This window comes from Ursus arctos, unplaced genomic scaffold (assembly GCF_023065955.2).
Source record: "Ursus arctos isolate Adak ecotype North America unplaced genomic scaffold, UrsArc2.0 scaffold_1, whole genome shotgun sequence".
NCBI classification, from domain to species: Eukaryota; Metazoa; Chordata; class Mammalia; order Carnivora; family Ursidae; genus Ursus; species Ursus arctos.
In genome coordinates this window covers 98,122,500-98,140,968 of record NW_026622763.1, presented here as the reverse complement: position 1 = coordinate 98,140,968, position 18,469 = coordinate 98,122,500, and the positions used below count along the sequence as shown (strand labels likewise).

General features: G+C 42.1%; 1 protein-coding gene across 4 annotated transcripts in view; it reads right to left on the bottom strand.

The window, feature by feature from the left end:
• COL4A3 (collagen type IV alpha 3 chain) overlaps window positions 1-18,469 on the bottom strand; it is a 133,895-nt gene that overhangs the window by 8,121 nt on the left and 107,305 nt on the right. For all 4 annotated transcript variants that reach the window (XR_003314028.4, XM_026491808.4, XM_026491807.4 and 1 more), the window contains 15 exons: window positions 17,177-17,266; window positions 16,714-16,848; window positions 14,620-14,718; window positions 13,782-13,871; window positions 13,313-13,452; window positions 12,732-12,858; window positions 11,387-11,467; window positions 10,959-11,057; window positions 10,678-10,725; window positions 7,958-8,143; window positions 7,196-7,326; window positions 4,741-4,813; window positions 2,155-2,226; window positions 1,945-2,070; window positions 1,057-1,155 (listed from right to left, as the gene is read on the bottom strand). Coding sequence is in view for 3 of the 4 variants with exons in the window: in XM_026491808.4 (XP_026347593.1) it covers window positions 1,057-1,155; window positions 1,945-2,070; window positions 2,155-2,226; window positions 4,741-4,813; window positions 7,196-7,326; window positions 7,958-8,143; window positions 10,678-10,725; window positions 10,959-11,057; window positions 11,387-11,467; window positions 12,732-12,858; window positions 13,313-13,452; window positions 13,782-13,871; window positions 14,620-14,718; window positions 16,714-16,848; window positions 17,177-17,266 (1,596 nt within the window). In the remaining variant the exon portion in view is untranslated. The remainder of the gene's footprint in view (window positions 1-1,056; window positions 1,156-1,944; window positions 2,071-2,154; window positions 2,227-4,740; window positions 4,814-7,195; window positions 7,327-7,957; window positions 8,144-10,677; window positions 10,726-10,958; window positions 11,058-11,386; window positions 11,468-12,731; window positions 12,859-13,312; window positions 13,453-13,781; window positions 13,872-14,619; window positions 14,719-16,713; window positions 16,849-17,176; window positions 17,267-18,469) is intronic.

Genomic DNA, 18,469 nt, shown 5'->3' with positions numbered 1-18,469 from the left:
TTTCTAGAAAGTACTTTTGAAATTTTTGCAGAAGGTAGATTTTGATCCAGGTGTATCAAATTGACATATATAGCTGATGTTCAGACTAAATTTTTTTTTTTTTACAGGAGAACAAATCTACGCCTTTATTTATTTACTTTTCAGTAAATTTAAATCCACAGGGAGTACAGCATCACTGGATTCTGTGGCCAGTGGCTTTAGCGGGAAGGTTGCTTTGGAATTTGGCACAAGCAGGAGCACGAGTTCCTTTTCCCCAGGTTACTCTGGTTTTGTTCAGTTTGCCACCAGGAGTCACTGTGCTGTTCTTTGCTTTGTCCACATAGGCACATCTCTTGCCTAGATAGAATTTAGTTTCATCTCCAGCATAAACACCTTCAATTTTAAGAAGAGCTGTTTGCTTCCTCTGGTTCTGGAGACACTGTGTACAGCCAGCAAAAATGGCCGTGGACCACAGCCTTCCAGACATACTTGTCATTTTAGGAGTCCTGTTCTCAGCAGGCCCCACTTATTTGCCCCCGAAGTTCAGCACTCTTACGGCCACCCAGACTGAAATATTCAAGAGGGCCTTTTTCAGGGTAAGACATGAGTTGTTCAGTCATTCAGTTTTCAAGAATGGCATGGCATACTTGAAAGATGGCTTTCCTAGATAAAGACATGAAGTTGCTCTTCTGTTCACATCAAGATAATATTTTTTCGGACTACGTAATCGTGTGCCACTCCTATAAGTAGATATTATTAAATGAGTACTCCTATAAATAATTAAAAACAGTACTGGCCTTTCCAAAAATAGAATTCATGCTTTGTTAGGTCTACTTGTCCCCAGACTAAAAATTTGGAGTACATGTGCCCAGATAAGAGATAGGAAGAATGGTGTATTCCAGTAATTCTTTGTTTTTCATCTTCTTCCAGATGAACATTTTGTTCCTGGCTTTTAAATGTGAGCGACACAAACTGAAAGCCCTAGATGACTCTTACAGTCACATATGCAAACAAGACTCCTCTGTATATTGAAACAGCGTTCCTTCCGTGAAGAGAACAAGCCAGCTGTATACTTACCTTGCTCTCCTTTACAGCCTTTGTTGCCTTTTTCTCCAGTTGGCCCAGGAGTTCCTGGTCTTCCGTCCTTGCCCGGTTTACCTCTTGGCCCACAGGGTCCTAGCCAAAACACCAACACTGTGTTGAATGGTTCATACAGGACAAAACATACCTGGCACTCCCCCAGTTTCAGCAATGAAAGTCCTGCAAACTGAGCTGCGGACAAACTGGGACAGCTGGTCATCCAGCTTGTTACACCCTCAAAAACGAACTAGCAACATATGAAATCACAGCAGTTTAAAATTGTGCTGTCATTTTGATTGACTCTCTTCCAGAATTTGCTGTGCCCTTGTACTGATCAAAGTAATATCTCTTTTATATCCCAGGTAATTCAGGCAAACTTAGAACATAACAGTTCCGCTCAGAAGGCTATTGAAGTGTGCTAACCCCATACAGAGGGGTTTGTTCCGTTTCCATACACCAATACTTTGAAAACATTTCATCAGATTAAGCATACATTTACATTTACTGTTCTTCCAAGTGCTGTATAAAGTGTGAGAAAAGTGCACGTACACAGAACTCAGGTTTATTCAGGCAATCATCTTGAAATAGAGCTCTAAGACTGAGAGTGGTCAGAGAAGACAGACGTAAGACTTGAGCTTGATAAAAAACAATTCTAAATGCCCTAAAGTATATTTGTTCAAGCTTATACTACACACAACAGTTTTCAGTAGATTCAAAAGGTCTTTTATCTGCTGGTCAAGAGTAAAATAAACTCATTCCTAAAACTGATTGTAAAAAAGTACTGTAATGTGTAACATTTTCTGTGAGCCTGCTTTCAAAGCGCTGTGTGGGTATTTTAATTCAAACCCTTCCTAGTAATCCACGTCAGTGCTGCCAGTGCCACACCTAGGATTCCCGGTGGCCCCGGTGGCCCGGGTTCTCCTTGCATCCCTGGTCCTCCAGCATGGCCAGGTGGCCCTGGGCTTCCTGGAAGGGAGATGATCTTAATCGTACCAGGGTCTCCGCGTACACCTATTGATATGAACATAAAACAATGATGGCTTCACTGATGAGTTACCCTTTCTTCATGAAGAGCAACACTAAGGAAATATTTACCAGGTGGTCCTTTTGGCCCAATTTGCCCTGGAGGTCCAACTGGTCCCAGAAATCCCGGATTGCCCTTCTCCCCTTAAAAAAAAAAAAAAAAAAAAAAGTGATTTGATTCCATTTAGAACAATGGGTTCCCTAGCTCTTCAGGTTTATGATCGACCGGAAGGATAGACACTGGAAGTTAGGACTGGAGGTGCTGGGCTCTATGAAAATGGCTACAACTTTTGGCATTTTATTTGGACTCAATCAGTCATGTTTAATGTCTATTAAAAAATATATTCTAGAAGTCGGCATTAAGGTTTTGTAGTTTAGTACTGAAGGGGAAGAATTCCTAAGAGTTCACTTTTTAAGTCCGGAAACCAATTCAATTTAATATTTGACTTAAAGTATGAAGTGACTTTAGGGGCACCTGGGTGGCTCAGACGACAAGCGTCTGCCTTCAGCTCAGGTCATGATCCCAGGGTCCTGGGATCGAGCCCCGCATTGGGCTCCCTGCTCAGCGGGAAACCTGCTTCTCCCTGTCCCACTCCCCTTGCTTGTGTTCCCTCTCTCGCTGTCAAATAAATAAATAAAATATTTTTTAAAAAAAAGTATGAAGTGACATTAAAACCTCTTTAGCACTTATGTTGATTGTCATAGTCATCTATTTTCTTGGCTTATTCCTCTAGATTTACTAAGAGCTTCTTAGTTATGTTAGGAACTCTCATGAACACATGTAACATCTGCTTTCATGTAAACTATCAAAATGATACGATTTCTCTCCCAAACAGTCTTTGACATGAGTAAAAGTTTACCAAGAATCATTGATTCGGAGAAATACTTTCTTTCTAAAAATCTTGTAATATTGTAGATATTACATCTGATCACTTAGAAAGACTTTAACGCTAAATATGGTATTCACAGAAGAAAAACAAGGGGTCCCTGGGTGACTCATTTGCTTAAGTGCCTGACTTTGGCTCAGGTCATGATCCTGGGTCCTGGGTCCTGGGATCTAGCCCTGTGTCGTCAGGCTCCCCTTTCAGTGGGGAGTCTGCTTCTCCCTCTCCCTCTCCCTTTGCCCTTCCCCCTACTTGTGCTCTCCCTCTTTCAAATAAAAGAAATATTTTTTAAAAAGAAGAAGAAATACAATAAAATAATTATAGTACCAAGATTTAACTGGAAACTATACTCTATCCACTTGGTATCAAAACTTAAGGAAAATGTCCATATTTATTTATATACATCAGAGGAAGCCTAACCATTTTTCCTTTTGGGGATTAAAAATTTCCAAATAAAGAAGTGCAAACTTGTCACTAGTGCCAGCTGATAGATGCTGTTATTCTGAAGTCTAAGAGAAAAATTGAATGTGTTTCATGGAACATATTTCAAAAGAACTGATTTTGTGAATCTCCCATCTAAATACCTCTAAATATTTCACCAGAAGGTTTTTCTCTAGTGGAGCCTTTATATAATTTTTTTTAAAAGATTTTATTTATTTATTTGAGAGGAGAGAAGCTCAGGGGGAGGGGCAGGAGGAGAGGGAGGGGGAAAAGGGAGGGGCAGAGGGAGAGGGAGAAGCAGACTGCTCCTGAGAGCAGAGCCTAAGGCAGGTCTGGATCCCAGGACACTGAGATCATGACCTGAGCCAAAGTCAAACAGGTAAGCAACTGAGCCTTTACATAGTTTTTTCCAATCTTAGATATTCCTGTTCTGAGAGGTAGGGAGTGACAGGTGGGACACTTTTCCCAGGCTGCCTGCCAGTGTTCACCCTTCCCCATAATGTCTAGTGGGGCTCCTCAGAATCATTTGCTTTGATTTATTCGTAACTAACTTGCTTCTTGAGGAGTCAGTGGTTGAAAGCATTGAGATGGCTGTCTTTGAACTCTACCTCTCTTGGACCTAGAAAAGGTTCTCCTTTGTGAAAATGTGGCCTTGCTCCTTTTGGCTCCTATTTAGCACCTGTACAGTCTATAATAATAGATTCCCTGATGACAAAAGCAATGCCAGAGGATCTAATCAGTGAAGACAACAAATAAAATATTCAAAACCTTATTTAAGGTCATAGCATCCTTATGGAAGACTTGAGAATTATTTTCTGAAACCTGAAGTTTAAATTTATGTGCATGAAAATTTTAAACTTAACCCCTCCCACCAAATTATAGTTCTCTTCTGATTAAAACATTAATACATGTGCCCAAACAACAAATACTTAAATCCTCCTATAAAAATTTACTTACACTCCCCCATTCACAGTTGAGTAAATATTTGTTTAGATTCCAGCTTTTAAAAATTATAACATATAGGCAAGTTAAAATAGCAAATTCAAAGCAATACTATTGATACAGATGTAATTCCCCATCCCTAACCTAACATACGTCAGTATTCTCAAAGGTAACCACTTTAAACTTTTTTTTTTTAAGTTTTTTTATAGTTTCTATCCTTAAAGTACGGATTTAATTTTTAAGACCCCTGGGGTTGGGTGCTTAACTGAGGTCCTGTTTGCACCCCAGCTGTCCGTGGTGACTGGAGTTGTTCAATAAACATTTGCATGCCCTAAAATAGAAATCAAAATCATTGTCTTTGCATTCAAAGAGTAGTGCACAAAAACAGTACCTTTCACACCTGGAAATCCATGGAATCCAGGATCACCTCTGAGCCCTGGGAGACCTGGGCTTCCTGGTGCTCCCTGTATTTCAAATAAAAGGGAGCAGAACCAAAGACAAATTTTAAAAATCACGGTAGTCACTACAGTTCTTTTTCTTTAAAGTAAGTAGTATTACGTTGGGCCACAATGAGCTGAAGTTAACAGACATCATTTTTACCTTCCCATCCGTCCAATCCCCAGCTCCTCCGCCACCTAGACCTCTCCTTAGCACTGTCATTGTCAATAAAACAGAAGCAAAACCTGTCCTTCAGCTCAAGAGCAAACACAACGTCTGGTATTCATGTCTGTTGTATGAGTATTGAATATAATTGAATATATCCTAAATGGAACTGCCCAGCATTTGGAGATCTTTTAGGAAGAGCAGACACTGGGCTGCCAGAATGAAAATTGTAATTTTTCTTTGTAATTTTTGCAAAGACAATGGGGCCGATATTGAATTGTCATCATTCTAATTCTAAGCTGGCAGAGTTATAAATTACTCCTGGTCAGAGTGGTAGAACAAGTCAAGGGTCTAGGGATTGGGAGCATGAAGGGCTTGTCAGGGGAGCTCTGTAGCCATGGAATGCTCAAACAAGGCCACAGGAGAAGGGGGAAGGGAGCAGAGCTTCAGAAAGGAACTACATGTCAGAATGCAAGTTAAATCTACTATTACACTGTCCATATGAATTGAGACAGAATACTATTACTTGGAAACAATGAAATGAAGGTCATTCAAAATGCCAAGAATAGCAAAACTGGCCTCTGAGCTAACTGTCTTGGGAGCAAGAAGATGAGAGAAGGAATAGTCCTAATGCTTGAATAAGGTGTTGTGAGGTGAAAAAAGAGAGAGAAAACAGAACCACCTGGTCAAGAACTCTCAGGCTCTTGAGGTCTGGCCTGTTCTCCAGAGGCAGAGGTAACCAGGGAGGAGGGCCTGGTGCCAGGCCCAGCTTGGATAAGGGGGGAGCAGCTCCAGGCAAGGAGAGGGTTGCTCAGGGCACAGAGCCATTTTCAACATCCTTCAAGAAGAATTACCTTTCAAGTGCAAATGTAGAAGCCCAGTGGACTTAAGAGAGATCACATTTCCAAACAATACTTTCCATAGCCCAGTGTCCTTAGAAGGACTTTCCCTGCGATTATAGGATCAGTGTTTGCCACTTTCAAAGAATCATGGAGAACATGAGAGATACCAAAGACTGGGCAAATATTTCATGGAAAAAAAAAAGTCTTAAAAAGGTAGATTCTGGAAACTAAATACCAAGAGAACTCAGGAGAATGTATCATGATTCCTGACACACCACCAAGCTAAAGTACCTCATTGCCCATCACTGATGAAAATACAAAGCATCTATGATACACTCTGACTTCCTCACCAATCTCCCAGAATTTGACGTAAACAGGGGAAACGGGTTTTTCAAATATGCAGCTAAGGAGAAAGAGAGGGAAGATGGCCCAGGCGTCCAGTGAGAAATTCAGAGAATTTCATAGGCTGGGAGCATAAGCCTAACTGAACACAATGACAACTATAAAAAATAAATGTGAAAGTTCTGCACCACAGACACAAACAGACAAGAATTAAAAGTAATGGAGAAAACTTAGAAGCCATTCATGAGGGAAAGGTAGATGTGTGCATGTGAGCACACGTGCTAAATACACACACACACACACACACACACACACACACACACACACACACTCTGGTTGACCAGAAGCTCACTGTGCAGTGACAGTGTGGTGACAAGGCAGCTGAACAGCCCAAGCAGAATTTTAGGTTGGATTATGAAATAGTGATATTCAAGATGGTAAGACTCTTCCCTCCTTGAGCCACTCCATGGGGGAACTGAGTTCTTATTTCCAGGGGGTGTTGGTCTCAGGGGCTGTGTTTTTAAGGGAGATACTGACCGACTTAAGATATATTCAGAATAGAGGCAGTGTTGATGAAGGGTTAAACTGAATTTGAAAAACACAGGTATTTATTAGGGGAGAAAATGCTGGAAGGAAGTGGCAGCTACTTACAAACACTGGAAGGTACGTCAACAGGGAAAAAGTAAATAGGGGAAAAAGTAAATAGACATTCGAGCGAGAACACAGATAACTTTGAAAGCATTATTAATAGAGAAAAATTATTTTGTCCTCTGGAGTGATCCCAAACTCTTAGGTGTTTTTTTAAGATCCCATTACTGGAATTGTTTAGTGTCTAAACAAGAAAAAGTCAGGAATGGCATAGAAAAAGGTCCCCTACAAATCAAACTTCTAGAGGCCAAATCTGTCCAACTCTTAAGATTCTTTGAACCTTCCAGAGTCTTCCTTGGGCGCACAGAAGCATCACAAATGGGAATCTTTTTTTTTTTGCCTGCGGGTACATCTAACCCTGGTAATTGATTTAGAAGAATATAAGAAGTCAAAATATTTTTCCACACTTACCGGCGGACCCGGTGGCCCCTCAGCTCCTACAGTTCCGGGCAGACCTCTGGGGCCAGGCTCGCCCAGGAGTCCCTTGTCTCCTTTGATGCCTCTTACGTGGCTCCCTGGAGGTCCCAGAGGACCAGGTTCACCTGAATTTACAAAGGGCCTGTCAGCATTACAAGTCCACGAGCGTGGCCGGTTCTGTGGGTGATATTTTTGGACAACGGGCAAACTCTGCACCTGTTTGTTACCCTGCACGTTCTTTGTGTTGAAGAGTGTGATGAGCTTGTGGTAAAGACAGAATGAGATCATACCAGGGAAACACCTGGCCCGAGCCAGGATCTGTTTCTCCCTCCCGAAGTTCTGTTACAGCAGGATCTGTGCCCAGCCCAGTACTCAACAGAGTAGCAACTCAATAAATCTTGGTGATGGGATGTATCCCTCTCTTTAAGACTTAGTAATTTGGTATTTACTAATTTCCCAACAGCCTCAACAACACCCACAGCTTTTATGAGCACCGGGTGTTGTATGGAAGTGTTGAATAAAAATTGTATGCCTGAAACTAATATTACATTGTATGCAACTAACTGGAATTTAAATGAAAACTTAACAAGACCACCACCAGCAGCTTTGCTGCCCTCTGTGTGAGGTAAGTGGGAGGGAGCAGGGGAAGAGCAGAGGGAAAAAGAAGCTATGAGGTCGTACTGGCAGAAGGTTGAAAGCTTCTGTTGTCAAACGCTCTTTTTTTTCTTTTATCTTATTTAAAAGTAGACCCTCTACCTGGGTTTCCTCTGAAGCCTGGTGGGCCTCGATTTCCTTTCTGGCCAGGGATGATTGCTCCAGGAAAACCTGGTGGCCCTGGGAGTCCCATCACGCCAGTGGGTCCCCGCAGCCCCGCATCTCCCACTGCCCCTTTCCTGCCTGGGAGGCCAGGTAAGCCCGGGACGCCCCTGTCTCCTTTGGCTCCTGCAAAGAAAGAGATTTAGTACATTTCCGTAATGCCCATTTACTTGGAGTTACAGTTTAGGGGTATCTCTAGTAATGCAGGGACACTGTGCTTAGAGATTCACAACATAGTTTTAATAGAGGCTGGTAAAAGAAATACAGGTCTATAAGGAACTGAGCCAAGACTTATTTCTGCCTTAATTCAGTTTGATTTTGGCAAAGTCACCTCACTATTGCATGTGTCAGTTTCTTATTTTAAAAATGATGGTTAGTACCTGATGTGGCTCGGTCTTTAAAGACCAAGTGAGATGATACACGGATGGAAAAGTGTAGTGTAAGCTCTGAAGTGTTCTGTAACTATATGCTACAATTATTATCTGATGAACTTTAATTATAATGCCATTATTTAATCACCGACAATTCAAGAAGGCATTCAGAACCAAGCTTCCTGACACTGATGTGCACATTTGAAGAGTCACCTGCTACACCCAGACAAAGAAGCAACAAAGTGGGGATCCCTATTCTGTCCGCTGGTTGCTTCTCCCCCAGGACACAAACACTAGTCTGAAAGGGACAAATGTGGCTGGAGGTTTGGATTTACCAAAGAGGATACCCAAAAGGTGACCACTTAATTACTAATATTTTTTAACTTGGAGAACCTTCAAGGAACTTGTGCTTTGACATTCATGAATGGGAAACCTATGAATTGAAAATAATCACTCCCTCCTCTTTCCTGTCTCTGGGGTATTCTAGAAATAGTGAATGGCACACACGTCGGAGACAGATAGGAGAAGAAGGGAAAGTGACAGTGAGGGCTAGCACAGGAAAAGGCTCAGGAAGATATTGTGCAGGAAGACACAGTGATGGGGCTCCTGGGTGGCTCAGTCAGTTAAGCGTCTGCCTTCAGCTCAGGTCATGATCGCAGAGTCCCGGGATCCAGCCTGGCATTGGACGCCCTGTTCAGAGGGGAGCCTGCTTCTCCCTCTCCTCCCTTCTCATTATCTCTGTCGCTATCTCTGTGTCTCCCTCTCAAGTAAATAAAATCTTAAAAAAAAAAAAAAAAGACAGCAATGACAAAATGAAATGGATGAATATTCAGCCTTTGTCTATCATGTTCTTTAGCTTTTTTTTTTTGCCTGTAATTTGTGCTCTTCCAAGACAGGGGTAGATGATTTCAGCTCACTTCAAGCTCTGAAATGCTGTATTTGTACGACAGGGTCTGGCAATGGTCAGAGGCACCGAGACACAATCTTAAGTTGTATAGTCCCTGCCCAGAAAGATGCTTCCTTGTTTACAATATGATTTCTTTTTGGCATTTGGAAGAATTAAACTAATTAAAAGGATTCATACCTTCCAAGTCTCAATGAACTCTTCTCCATATTTAGTTACCTATGGAGACCGAGGTGCATAGTCATTTACTTAGGTAATTAGGCTAGTTGTTATTTTTTAAGGGCTTTTTCCTTAAGGTATGTTCATTTTATGTCATATTTTATTTCCAAATAGATGCCAAAGTATTCTCATTCCAAATGGTTAAACTGTGAACTTAGCCTAGGAAAATGGACAGAAACTCTCCTTTTGACCGTACTTCTAAAACTGATCTGTGATTTGGGAGAAGCCATTATGCTCTTGGGGGAGGCTGGGGTCTGGGAGGTATGAGGACATTGAGCTCAACCAAAGAGACTACGCCGTAATCAAGAAACAAATGAAAAAGGACAGCTCCTGTAGACTTTGCGTGGCTGGGCTGGTAGGTGAAGAGGCAGTTCCTGCCCCTGAGAGCTTCTCGGTAGCACCCAGCTACTCCTTGCTGGATCCTGTAAGCCTCACACCCAGAGGTCTTCATTAGGTAGAGCTCTTTTTGCTAATAAAATACTCCTCTCCACAGGACCCACATCTGGGAAGGGTCATAGAAGGTGCAAACAATCTAAAATCTCTTCTGGCAGGTTTCCCTACAACATGGAAAAAGTTTGAAGAAGCTGCTTATCTTGTCAAACACTGGCATGAGAAATCCAGACTCACAGTCTGTCAAACTAAAACTCTGTATGTCCTTTGAATGACATGTTTGGTACACTGCCATGGTCGGGGTTGAGACAGTTACCGGTAGCCCTTAATAAAAAGTAGCACGAACCTCGAGGGGCTCTGGGGGTGGGAATCAGAGCGATGAAGATAACAAGGTGGGAAAGAATTCGTGGTATGACTGCATGCGATTACTACCCTCCCTACTCCAAATAGCAGGGAGAGATGCTCCTGGAGGAGGCAGCAATCCCCCCCCCCTTTTAAACCATCCTAACAACCACAACAAAGGAACACACAGCACGTTGTTTGATTTTTAAAGACCTTCAATAGAGGGACGTTCCAAAACTGGTTCACAGTTTCTAATTCACTCACTTGGTTATGATGGTAATCATTTTTAAGCATTTTTACTTGAACAACCAAGAATATAAATGTCCTATATTACCACTGGTACTTCTTTCATTCAATATGTGAAGTTTATTTGATGTATTATGCATTTCGATTAGCTTCTGTCCTTGAAGCTACTGTCAGGGTCAGGGTCTCACCTGGAGCACCAGGGCTCCCTCTCGGGCCTGGATGTGCCCCCAGCAAACCTGAAAGAGACCATTTTGGAGTGTTACTATTTTATATGCGGTTACTTTCATTTATGCCGCTTGGTCAGTTTCACTTTCACAATAGAAGGCAGTTTAATTACCAAACATCCAGATCCCGTTAAAGATCATCAGTTCTGTGGGAGAAGACTCTCTAGAGCCGTGAAGGGTTACACTGCCACTAGCCATTCAGTGCAAAATAAAGCCGGGGATCCGAGCCAACGAGCAAGATGTACCTGTTTCTCCCTTTTCTCCTGCCGGCCCAGGAATTCCATCGCGTCCCTGGCTGCCTCTCATACCCACCGGTCCAGGAGGTCCTAGGAATCCTGGAGGTCCTGAGAACAGAGATGTTGTGTGTAGAATTCCGTTAACGGTGCTCCTTTCCCAGAACTGTAGTTACGTGACGCTCAATTCACAGTGAAAACTGTGAACCATAACACACTGTCCTGAGGATTATCACTTGAGGATGTGTGGGTTGGCAGATCTTTGAGTTAGGTAGGTATAAATACCTAAGCTCACAGTGTTTGCATTTTTGTCCCGGGACCGAGGAACTGGGAGCTGCCTTCTGCGGGGCAGCAGATAGGAAGGTATACAGAGATTCCAACCTCAGGAGAAAATGTGCCTCCCTCGTGAAGGGGAAATAGACAAAGTACAAAAATGGAACCTGGAGGGCCTTTGACTCCTGGAGAACCAGGCAAGCCTTTGATGCCTTTTAACCCCAAATCACCATCAGGGCCCGGCTTTCCTATATATGAAGAGAGAAGAGAAGGAAGGAGAACAGCACAAGATGAATGGTTACAACGATGGCTGAAGCGGTCAGTTCCTACAGTCGCCTGTGCTCACACTGGCCCTCGGGTCTTTGTCCTGGCTCTTTCTCCACAGGGGCACATGGGAGATGTGTCGAATCCCTTTCAAAGGTGTGTGCGCACCAACCACACGGACCACCCGGTATCTGATGTATTACTTCAGCTGGGAGTTAACAGCAAATCCACTGAACCTTTCAGTATTTGAAAAGATCGCTTAAATAGTATCTTCAAGTAAGTGGCAACTCAGTAGCTTGGCAGTTGTTTTTAATAAAATAAAAGAAAAACTTAAACTCAAATGGTAAGCAACTAAGAAAGCCAACGCTCAACCTGGAAACAGGCCAGAAAAAAAAAAATCGCAACAGTGTTAGGGATTGAATTGTCCTCCCCCCCATTCACATGTTGAATTCTAACCCCAGTACCTCAGAATATCACTGTATTTGGAGATAGGGTCTTTAAAAAGCAGTTAAGTTAAAATGAGATCATTGGGGTGGGCTCTGATCCCATATGACTGGGGTCCTCACAAGAAGAATCGATGAGGACACAGACACACAAGAGAAGACCATGAAAAGACACAGCAAGAAGATGCCTAATACAAGCCCAGGAGAGAGGCCTCGGAGGAGACCAACCCTGCTGACACCTTGAGCTCGGACTCCCAGCCTCCAGAGCTGTGAGGACATAAATTTCTGTTATTTAAGCCACCCAGTCTCTGTTGTTATGGAAGCCCTAGAAAACTAATACAAATATCATGAGACTGGACAGTGAACTAACATTTTGTGTCTTTAGGCTGAATTCTTTGAGACAGCACTTAAGTTTCATTCATAGGATCAGGTTTTTTGCTGTTGTTGTTTGTTTGTTTGTTTGTTTGTTTGTTTGTTTGAAGTAGGCTCCCCACCCAACATGGGGCTTGAACTCACCACCCTGGGATCAAGAGTTAGATGCTCTACTAGCTGAGCCAGCCAGGTGCCCTCTACAGGATCAGGATTTTAGATGTCAGCCCACCAAACTGGCTGATCAGTAAAACTGGGCACCCCCTGATTAATTAACTGTTCCTTAGTGTCTAAGAATTTGAAAGTCAAAGTCGAATAAAAGCAACTGTCGTACAAAAACCTAAACAGCTTCCTGTTTGCAGAGCTGATTCCAGGAGGGAAGGGCTATGCTAAGTGTCATGCTTCTGGCTTTCAGAGTTATAAAGCTCACGCTCACCTGGGTGGCCAGGACTTCCGGGAATTCCAGGGGCTCCCTCAGTTCCAGCAGGCCCCGAATGTCCAGGGGTGCCAGGTAGCCCTCTTTCTCCTTTCCTTCCCATGTCACCTGGCAATCCTGGGTCTCCCTTAAAGTCAGTCAAACACCTTTAAAATCCTCATATAAGCAGGATATGTGATCAGAATCGCATGTGCACTATGTTTGCTTGCATTTAGTTATTCAGTTATTTAGTTAGCAACGCATATGACATGTCTGCTATGTGCCGGCACCGTGACCAGTGCCAGGGGCAGGATAGCAACGGTATTTGCAGAAACCAGTGCAAGATGCAAAGGCAGCACAGGTAAATTGCGGGGACGGTGATGAGCCATTCCTAGCGGATTGAAACGGGAGGGGTAAGCTCACGAGCTGATAGCTGTATGGTAGGCATTCTGAGTTGTGGAAAGAGGATAAAAAACCCAAGTAGTTGCCTGAAAACGCAGCGGTATTGTCAGTGTCCTTTGCCCACACTGAATCCAGACACTTGCTGATACTTAGAGACTCACTCCACCACCAAAACGTAACTACTTCAGCGGCCCGTATACCTTTGGTCCCGGTGGTCCTGGCCATGTACCTGCCGAATAACCTGGCTCTCCCTTATCTCCTCGGAGACCGTGAACACCTGGGAGGCCCGGTCTCCCAGTTAAACCCGGTAGTCCCAAAGTTCCCCTGTGTCCTTTAGGACCTGAAATTAGGAAAGAAGTCAAGTAAGATAGGGCAACCCAGGGATCTTGAAGCATTCCACTTCTATCTTTGGCACAAACCACCTTTCTCCCAAGAAGCTGGCTTTTCAGAATCATGAATGCATCGGGGAGTTATAACAGATGATTTTTATACAATATGAGTACTTTGTTCTCACTTGTGTTCTAATGGCACACAGTACATTTGTCTAAAAGTAAATCTAGTTTTACACCAACTTTCCATCAGGTGAGAAAGCAAAACAACAAACAAAACAAAATTTAGAATTAGGAGCCAGCATGAGCTTTAAGCTCATAATAGGATCTTACACCTTACCTGGCACCCCCATGTTCCCCATGCTTCCTGGCCCACCACGTGGTCCTGGCTCTCCAGGATTCCCAATGCTGCCCGGATCTCCCCTGAGGCCTTGAGAACAAATTAAATAGTCACATGCCCTGCACGGTTTTGGACATAGCAGGTGCTCAATAAATATTTGTTGCTTGCACGAATGAATGAATTCTGAGCAGCCAGGTCAGCTAGTTTAAGTGCTTGTGTAGCTGCCTTTTTGCCTCCAGATGACGAGGGGACTGAGGACCCAGAAAAGGCAGAATTAGAGAAAGTTAGATTCTTGGATTTCAAACATCACAATCATCCTAGGACCAACGCCAGCAGACAAGAGGGGGCTCCTGCCACCATATAACAATAGATTTTCAAATGCAATACTGAAATGTGATTGCCCACGTAACATATTTTGTCACTGATACGGTCATAGAGAAGAGGGGTCTATGTTAATTCAGTTTGAAAATTTTCTTTGCAAAATCAGTAGCTTGTTTAAAAGAGGCAGATCTGAAAACGTCTAAATCGTTATCTGATTTTCTTCTCTGATATCTGATACTGTGATAGGCTATAGTATGTATATTTCATAACACATATCAGCAATGCCAAAATAACATTTGTAGTACAAAAATGCAACTTTGTGCAAGTTAATATTTTTTGGTTAATACAGGCTGACTATAAATGGCTGCATGCGGGTTTAATTTCAAAGCAAATGTCTGTTGGAACACTGTGGAAGCAAAATTCATATTCAACCCAATAAGTCAAGAGACACGTTTTGGTTACATTTACATCTGGGAACATGTAGAGCCTGAGATTTCTATCAGAGAATCAGCTATACCTGGTGGACCCGGTGGTCCAGGTGGCCCTTCGTGTCCTTTGAAACCTGGTAACCCCGGAATGCCTCTGTTTCCTTTCTCACCAGGCTTTCCAGCAAATCCTAAAGTTAAAAACCATGTATTAGAAACACAGATTAGAATTTTATCAGACTTCTCTACTTCCTGATTTAACTTGATGAGATGTTATTGTAATACCACATAACGTATTTGTTAAGAGCATGGGCAGATGTGGACTCTTTTCCAAAAGAGGATTAAATGAGATAATACAAATAAAGCATTAGCGCAGTGCCCGGCACGAGTTAGTTCTTAAATCACACTAGCTATGATAATATTTACACTTTAAATAAACATTTTAAGAATTAGTGGCCTAAATATAGCTTCTTTAATTTTTTTTTTTTTTTTGTAATGACAAAGGACCATTTACTACACTGTTCTTGCCAGACTATCTCTTTCTCAGGTCTATTTATTACAATTATCATTTACTAAGTAATTAGTACACAACAAACATTATTTTCTTTTATTTATCTTATTTAATCTGCAGCCAATGTCAGTCTATGCTCGAGCCTTTCCAGACTGGGTGTAAAGATGACAAAACTGAGCCTCTATGAAGTCAGCAGACTAATCTAGAGTCATCATCAATTGGTGGTAATGCTGGGATGTGAATCCAGCTCTGTAATCCAGCTCTGTAATCCAGCAGAATCCATCCTGCTTGCCATAAACCATGGTCTTGATCACATTATTCTCTGGCTTAAAAATATTCCTGGAATCTGTAATATCTACAGGGCAAATTACAAACTCCTTCCACTGGCATTTGAAGCACTTACCAACCTGTCTACGGCCTGGCTTTGTCCCTTTTCTCAAGCAGATTCCCTTCCTTGGGCTGTTCTCCTGCTTACATCCTTATTCATTCACATAAGGACTGAGTATCTAATTAATAGGTCTTGTGCCAAGCACTGGAAACATAAATCCTGTTCCCTTTCTCCAAGTTTTTAGTGTTTAATTAGGGAGTCAGCCAAGTAAATAAACAATTACCACCCAGTGTGATATGTTCTATAATAGAGTTGGGCACAATATGCTTCCGGGAAAATTTTCTGCAAGAGGGGACTGTGTGTGTGTGTGTGTGTGTGTGTGTGTGTGTGTGTGTGTAAGACTGACCAGGAGATATTTGGGTGGAAAGAGCATGAAACAGGACAAGATGCCCAGGCAAGAAACTAGCATATACAAAGGAATGGTGAGGGGCAGGTGATTAGCTTATTTTCTTTTGTAACATTTGTTTTTTCTATTTATGTCATTTATCACAATCTAAAAAAACCATATTATTTAGCACATTTATTTGCTTTGGGTTTGTGGGGGTTGGCAAGCTACAGCCTGTGGGCCAAATCTGGTTTGGTGTTGTATGGCTGGAGGGCTAAAAATATTTTTTCTATTTTTAAAAGGTTGAAAAGAAACAGACAAACACTAAAAAAGAAAAAGAGAATATGCAACGGGGACCATATGCGGTCCAGAAAACCCCCGATATTTACTACCTGGTCTAATACATAAAATGTCTACAGACCCATTAATGTCTCTTCCCCTCTACCCCCCACTAACTGTATGTTTCCTCATGACCAGGGTACTACTTCTACTGTGCTCACTTCTATGTCTCCAGGACATAATAAAATATCCGGTCAATAGGTACTAAAACGGTGAAATTGTTGAATAGATATCTGTCATGTGGCTGGTGAGGCAGGCAAAAGGCTAAGTGACAAACAAACTTTGTATGCCAATCTAAGTTTACTTTTGTCATACTTGGCAAAAAGGAGGTTTTGAGGCTTATAACTTAAAACAGACTAGTAGCAATTTAAATACAGCGGACCCAAATGCAGAATTAACATAGAAATAAAAAGTCATGCATTAAGGAGACAACACATTATTGTGCACGGCACAGAAGACCCCGTTTTCATCCAGGCTTGGGCCACCAGCTGGCTTTGTGACCATGAGCAGGACACGAAACACCAGGTCTCACTGTCCTCATTTGTCAATTACAGGGATTTTCTTGGATATTTCTTAGTCTCAGAACCAGCTCTGATGTTCTGAGTCTGAACAGAAGGCTGTACCTTTGAGGCCTGGTTCTCCTTTGTCCCCCAGTAAATTGGATATTTGAGAAGGCCCCCGAGGTCCTTTGTCTCCTTTTTCCCCCTTGGCTCCTGGGGGCCCTTTCTCACCCTTTGCTCCCGGAATTCCAAAGCTACCTAGAAAACAGAAGTAGCAACTTGAGTTCCTCAATTCCTGAAGTAGTTCATAAGGATTCAAACACTGGCAGTGCTTATCATAAAACAAAACAAAAGGGAACAGATAAACCAAACTGGCAGTCCCATGACGGTAGTGGCATAAGAGGGCAGGGAGAAAATTCAACTCCATTCAAATGGAAAAAGGAATACAGAAAAGAGCAAAATCAAAGACATGGTTCTTTCAGGGAAACTACTTTTCCCTCAAAGGATTAAACAGAATTTATTTTTCTGCTAAATAAGCGAACATTGCTCATGCTTCCTGATTCTGGGAAGTTACTCCCTCGCTTACCCCTCTGTCCTGGGGTGCCTGGGTTCCCGGGAGGCCCGGGAGGGCCAGTGTTTCCCGGATGGCCCATCATCCCCATCATTCCTTTTTCACCTGTAGAAACAAGTTCACACAAAGCAGGTCAGGTTGTGTAGAGCGACAGAGGCAAAATATTCCATAAAACAAAGTGAGTTATACTTCTAAGGGGGGGGGTGTTGAAGGAATGGTTCTGTAAATAGAAAAATAACTGTATTTATCTGGGAGATAGGTTAGTACACAGTCTTTATTACATTATGTATGTAGAGGTCATTGGTAGCAAATTACATTTGCAGATGAAAGTACAACGTGTTGAAGTTTTGGATTACTCCCTCCTCCTAATCCTTGACCAATGGCTTTCTGTTATAGTCCTTATTTTATTTTCCTCAGAGCAGTTGTCAATCATTGAACTTAGTTTTTAAATGCATCTGTTAGGGTTTCCCCCACCGTCAGAGGTGGAGTCTTGTCTGCTGATGGTGTCTCTAGGGCTTGGAACAGGGCTGACATGTGGTAGGAACTTAATAATATAAATGAAAGAACAATTTGCAGATTAAGTTTTTCTTCTTGGTTCTTCTCTGGAGGAGAGATCACTGAGGTCCTTAGGCCATGAGACTATTGGAATATTCTTCCCAAACATATAAACTATAAAATAGTGATGAAATAAAAAGAATGATAAGGGAATACTATGAACAACTATATGCCAGCAAATCAGATGACTTAGACAAAATGCATAGATTCCTAGAGAGGCACAGATTACCAAAACTGACTGAAGAAGAAATAGAAAATCTGAGTAGACCCACAACAAGAAATTGAATTAGTAATGTAAAGACTTCCCACAAAGAAAAGCCCAGACTCAGATGACTTCACTGGTGAATTCAACGAAATGTTTAAGGAACATCCATTCTTCACTAACTTCTAGAAAACACAAAAGAAGAAAATACTTTCCATTTTGTTCTATGAGGCCAGCATTACCCTGATACCAAAAAGAAAAGGACAGACTAGTGTCCCTTACAAATATAGATGCAAAAATTCTCAAGAAAATACTAGCGAATGTCCTTTAATAGTAACATATAAAAAGGATTCCACAGCCAAACTTGTCATACCCTGGGTAATTGAGAAATGGGATCATTCCACCACCACCATTACCCTGCTCTCTGATCCCTTGCAAATAATTCAGTAGGAAACATTTACACCAACTGAAAGAGGAGTGTAGAGTCAAAAGCCAAGGCCTATGTCCAATTTATACATCCACCTTAAAAGAAAATGTGGAAGAAGGTAGAA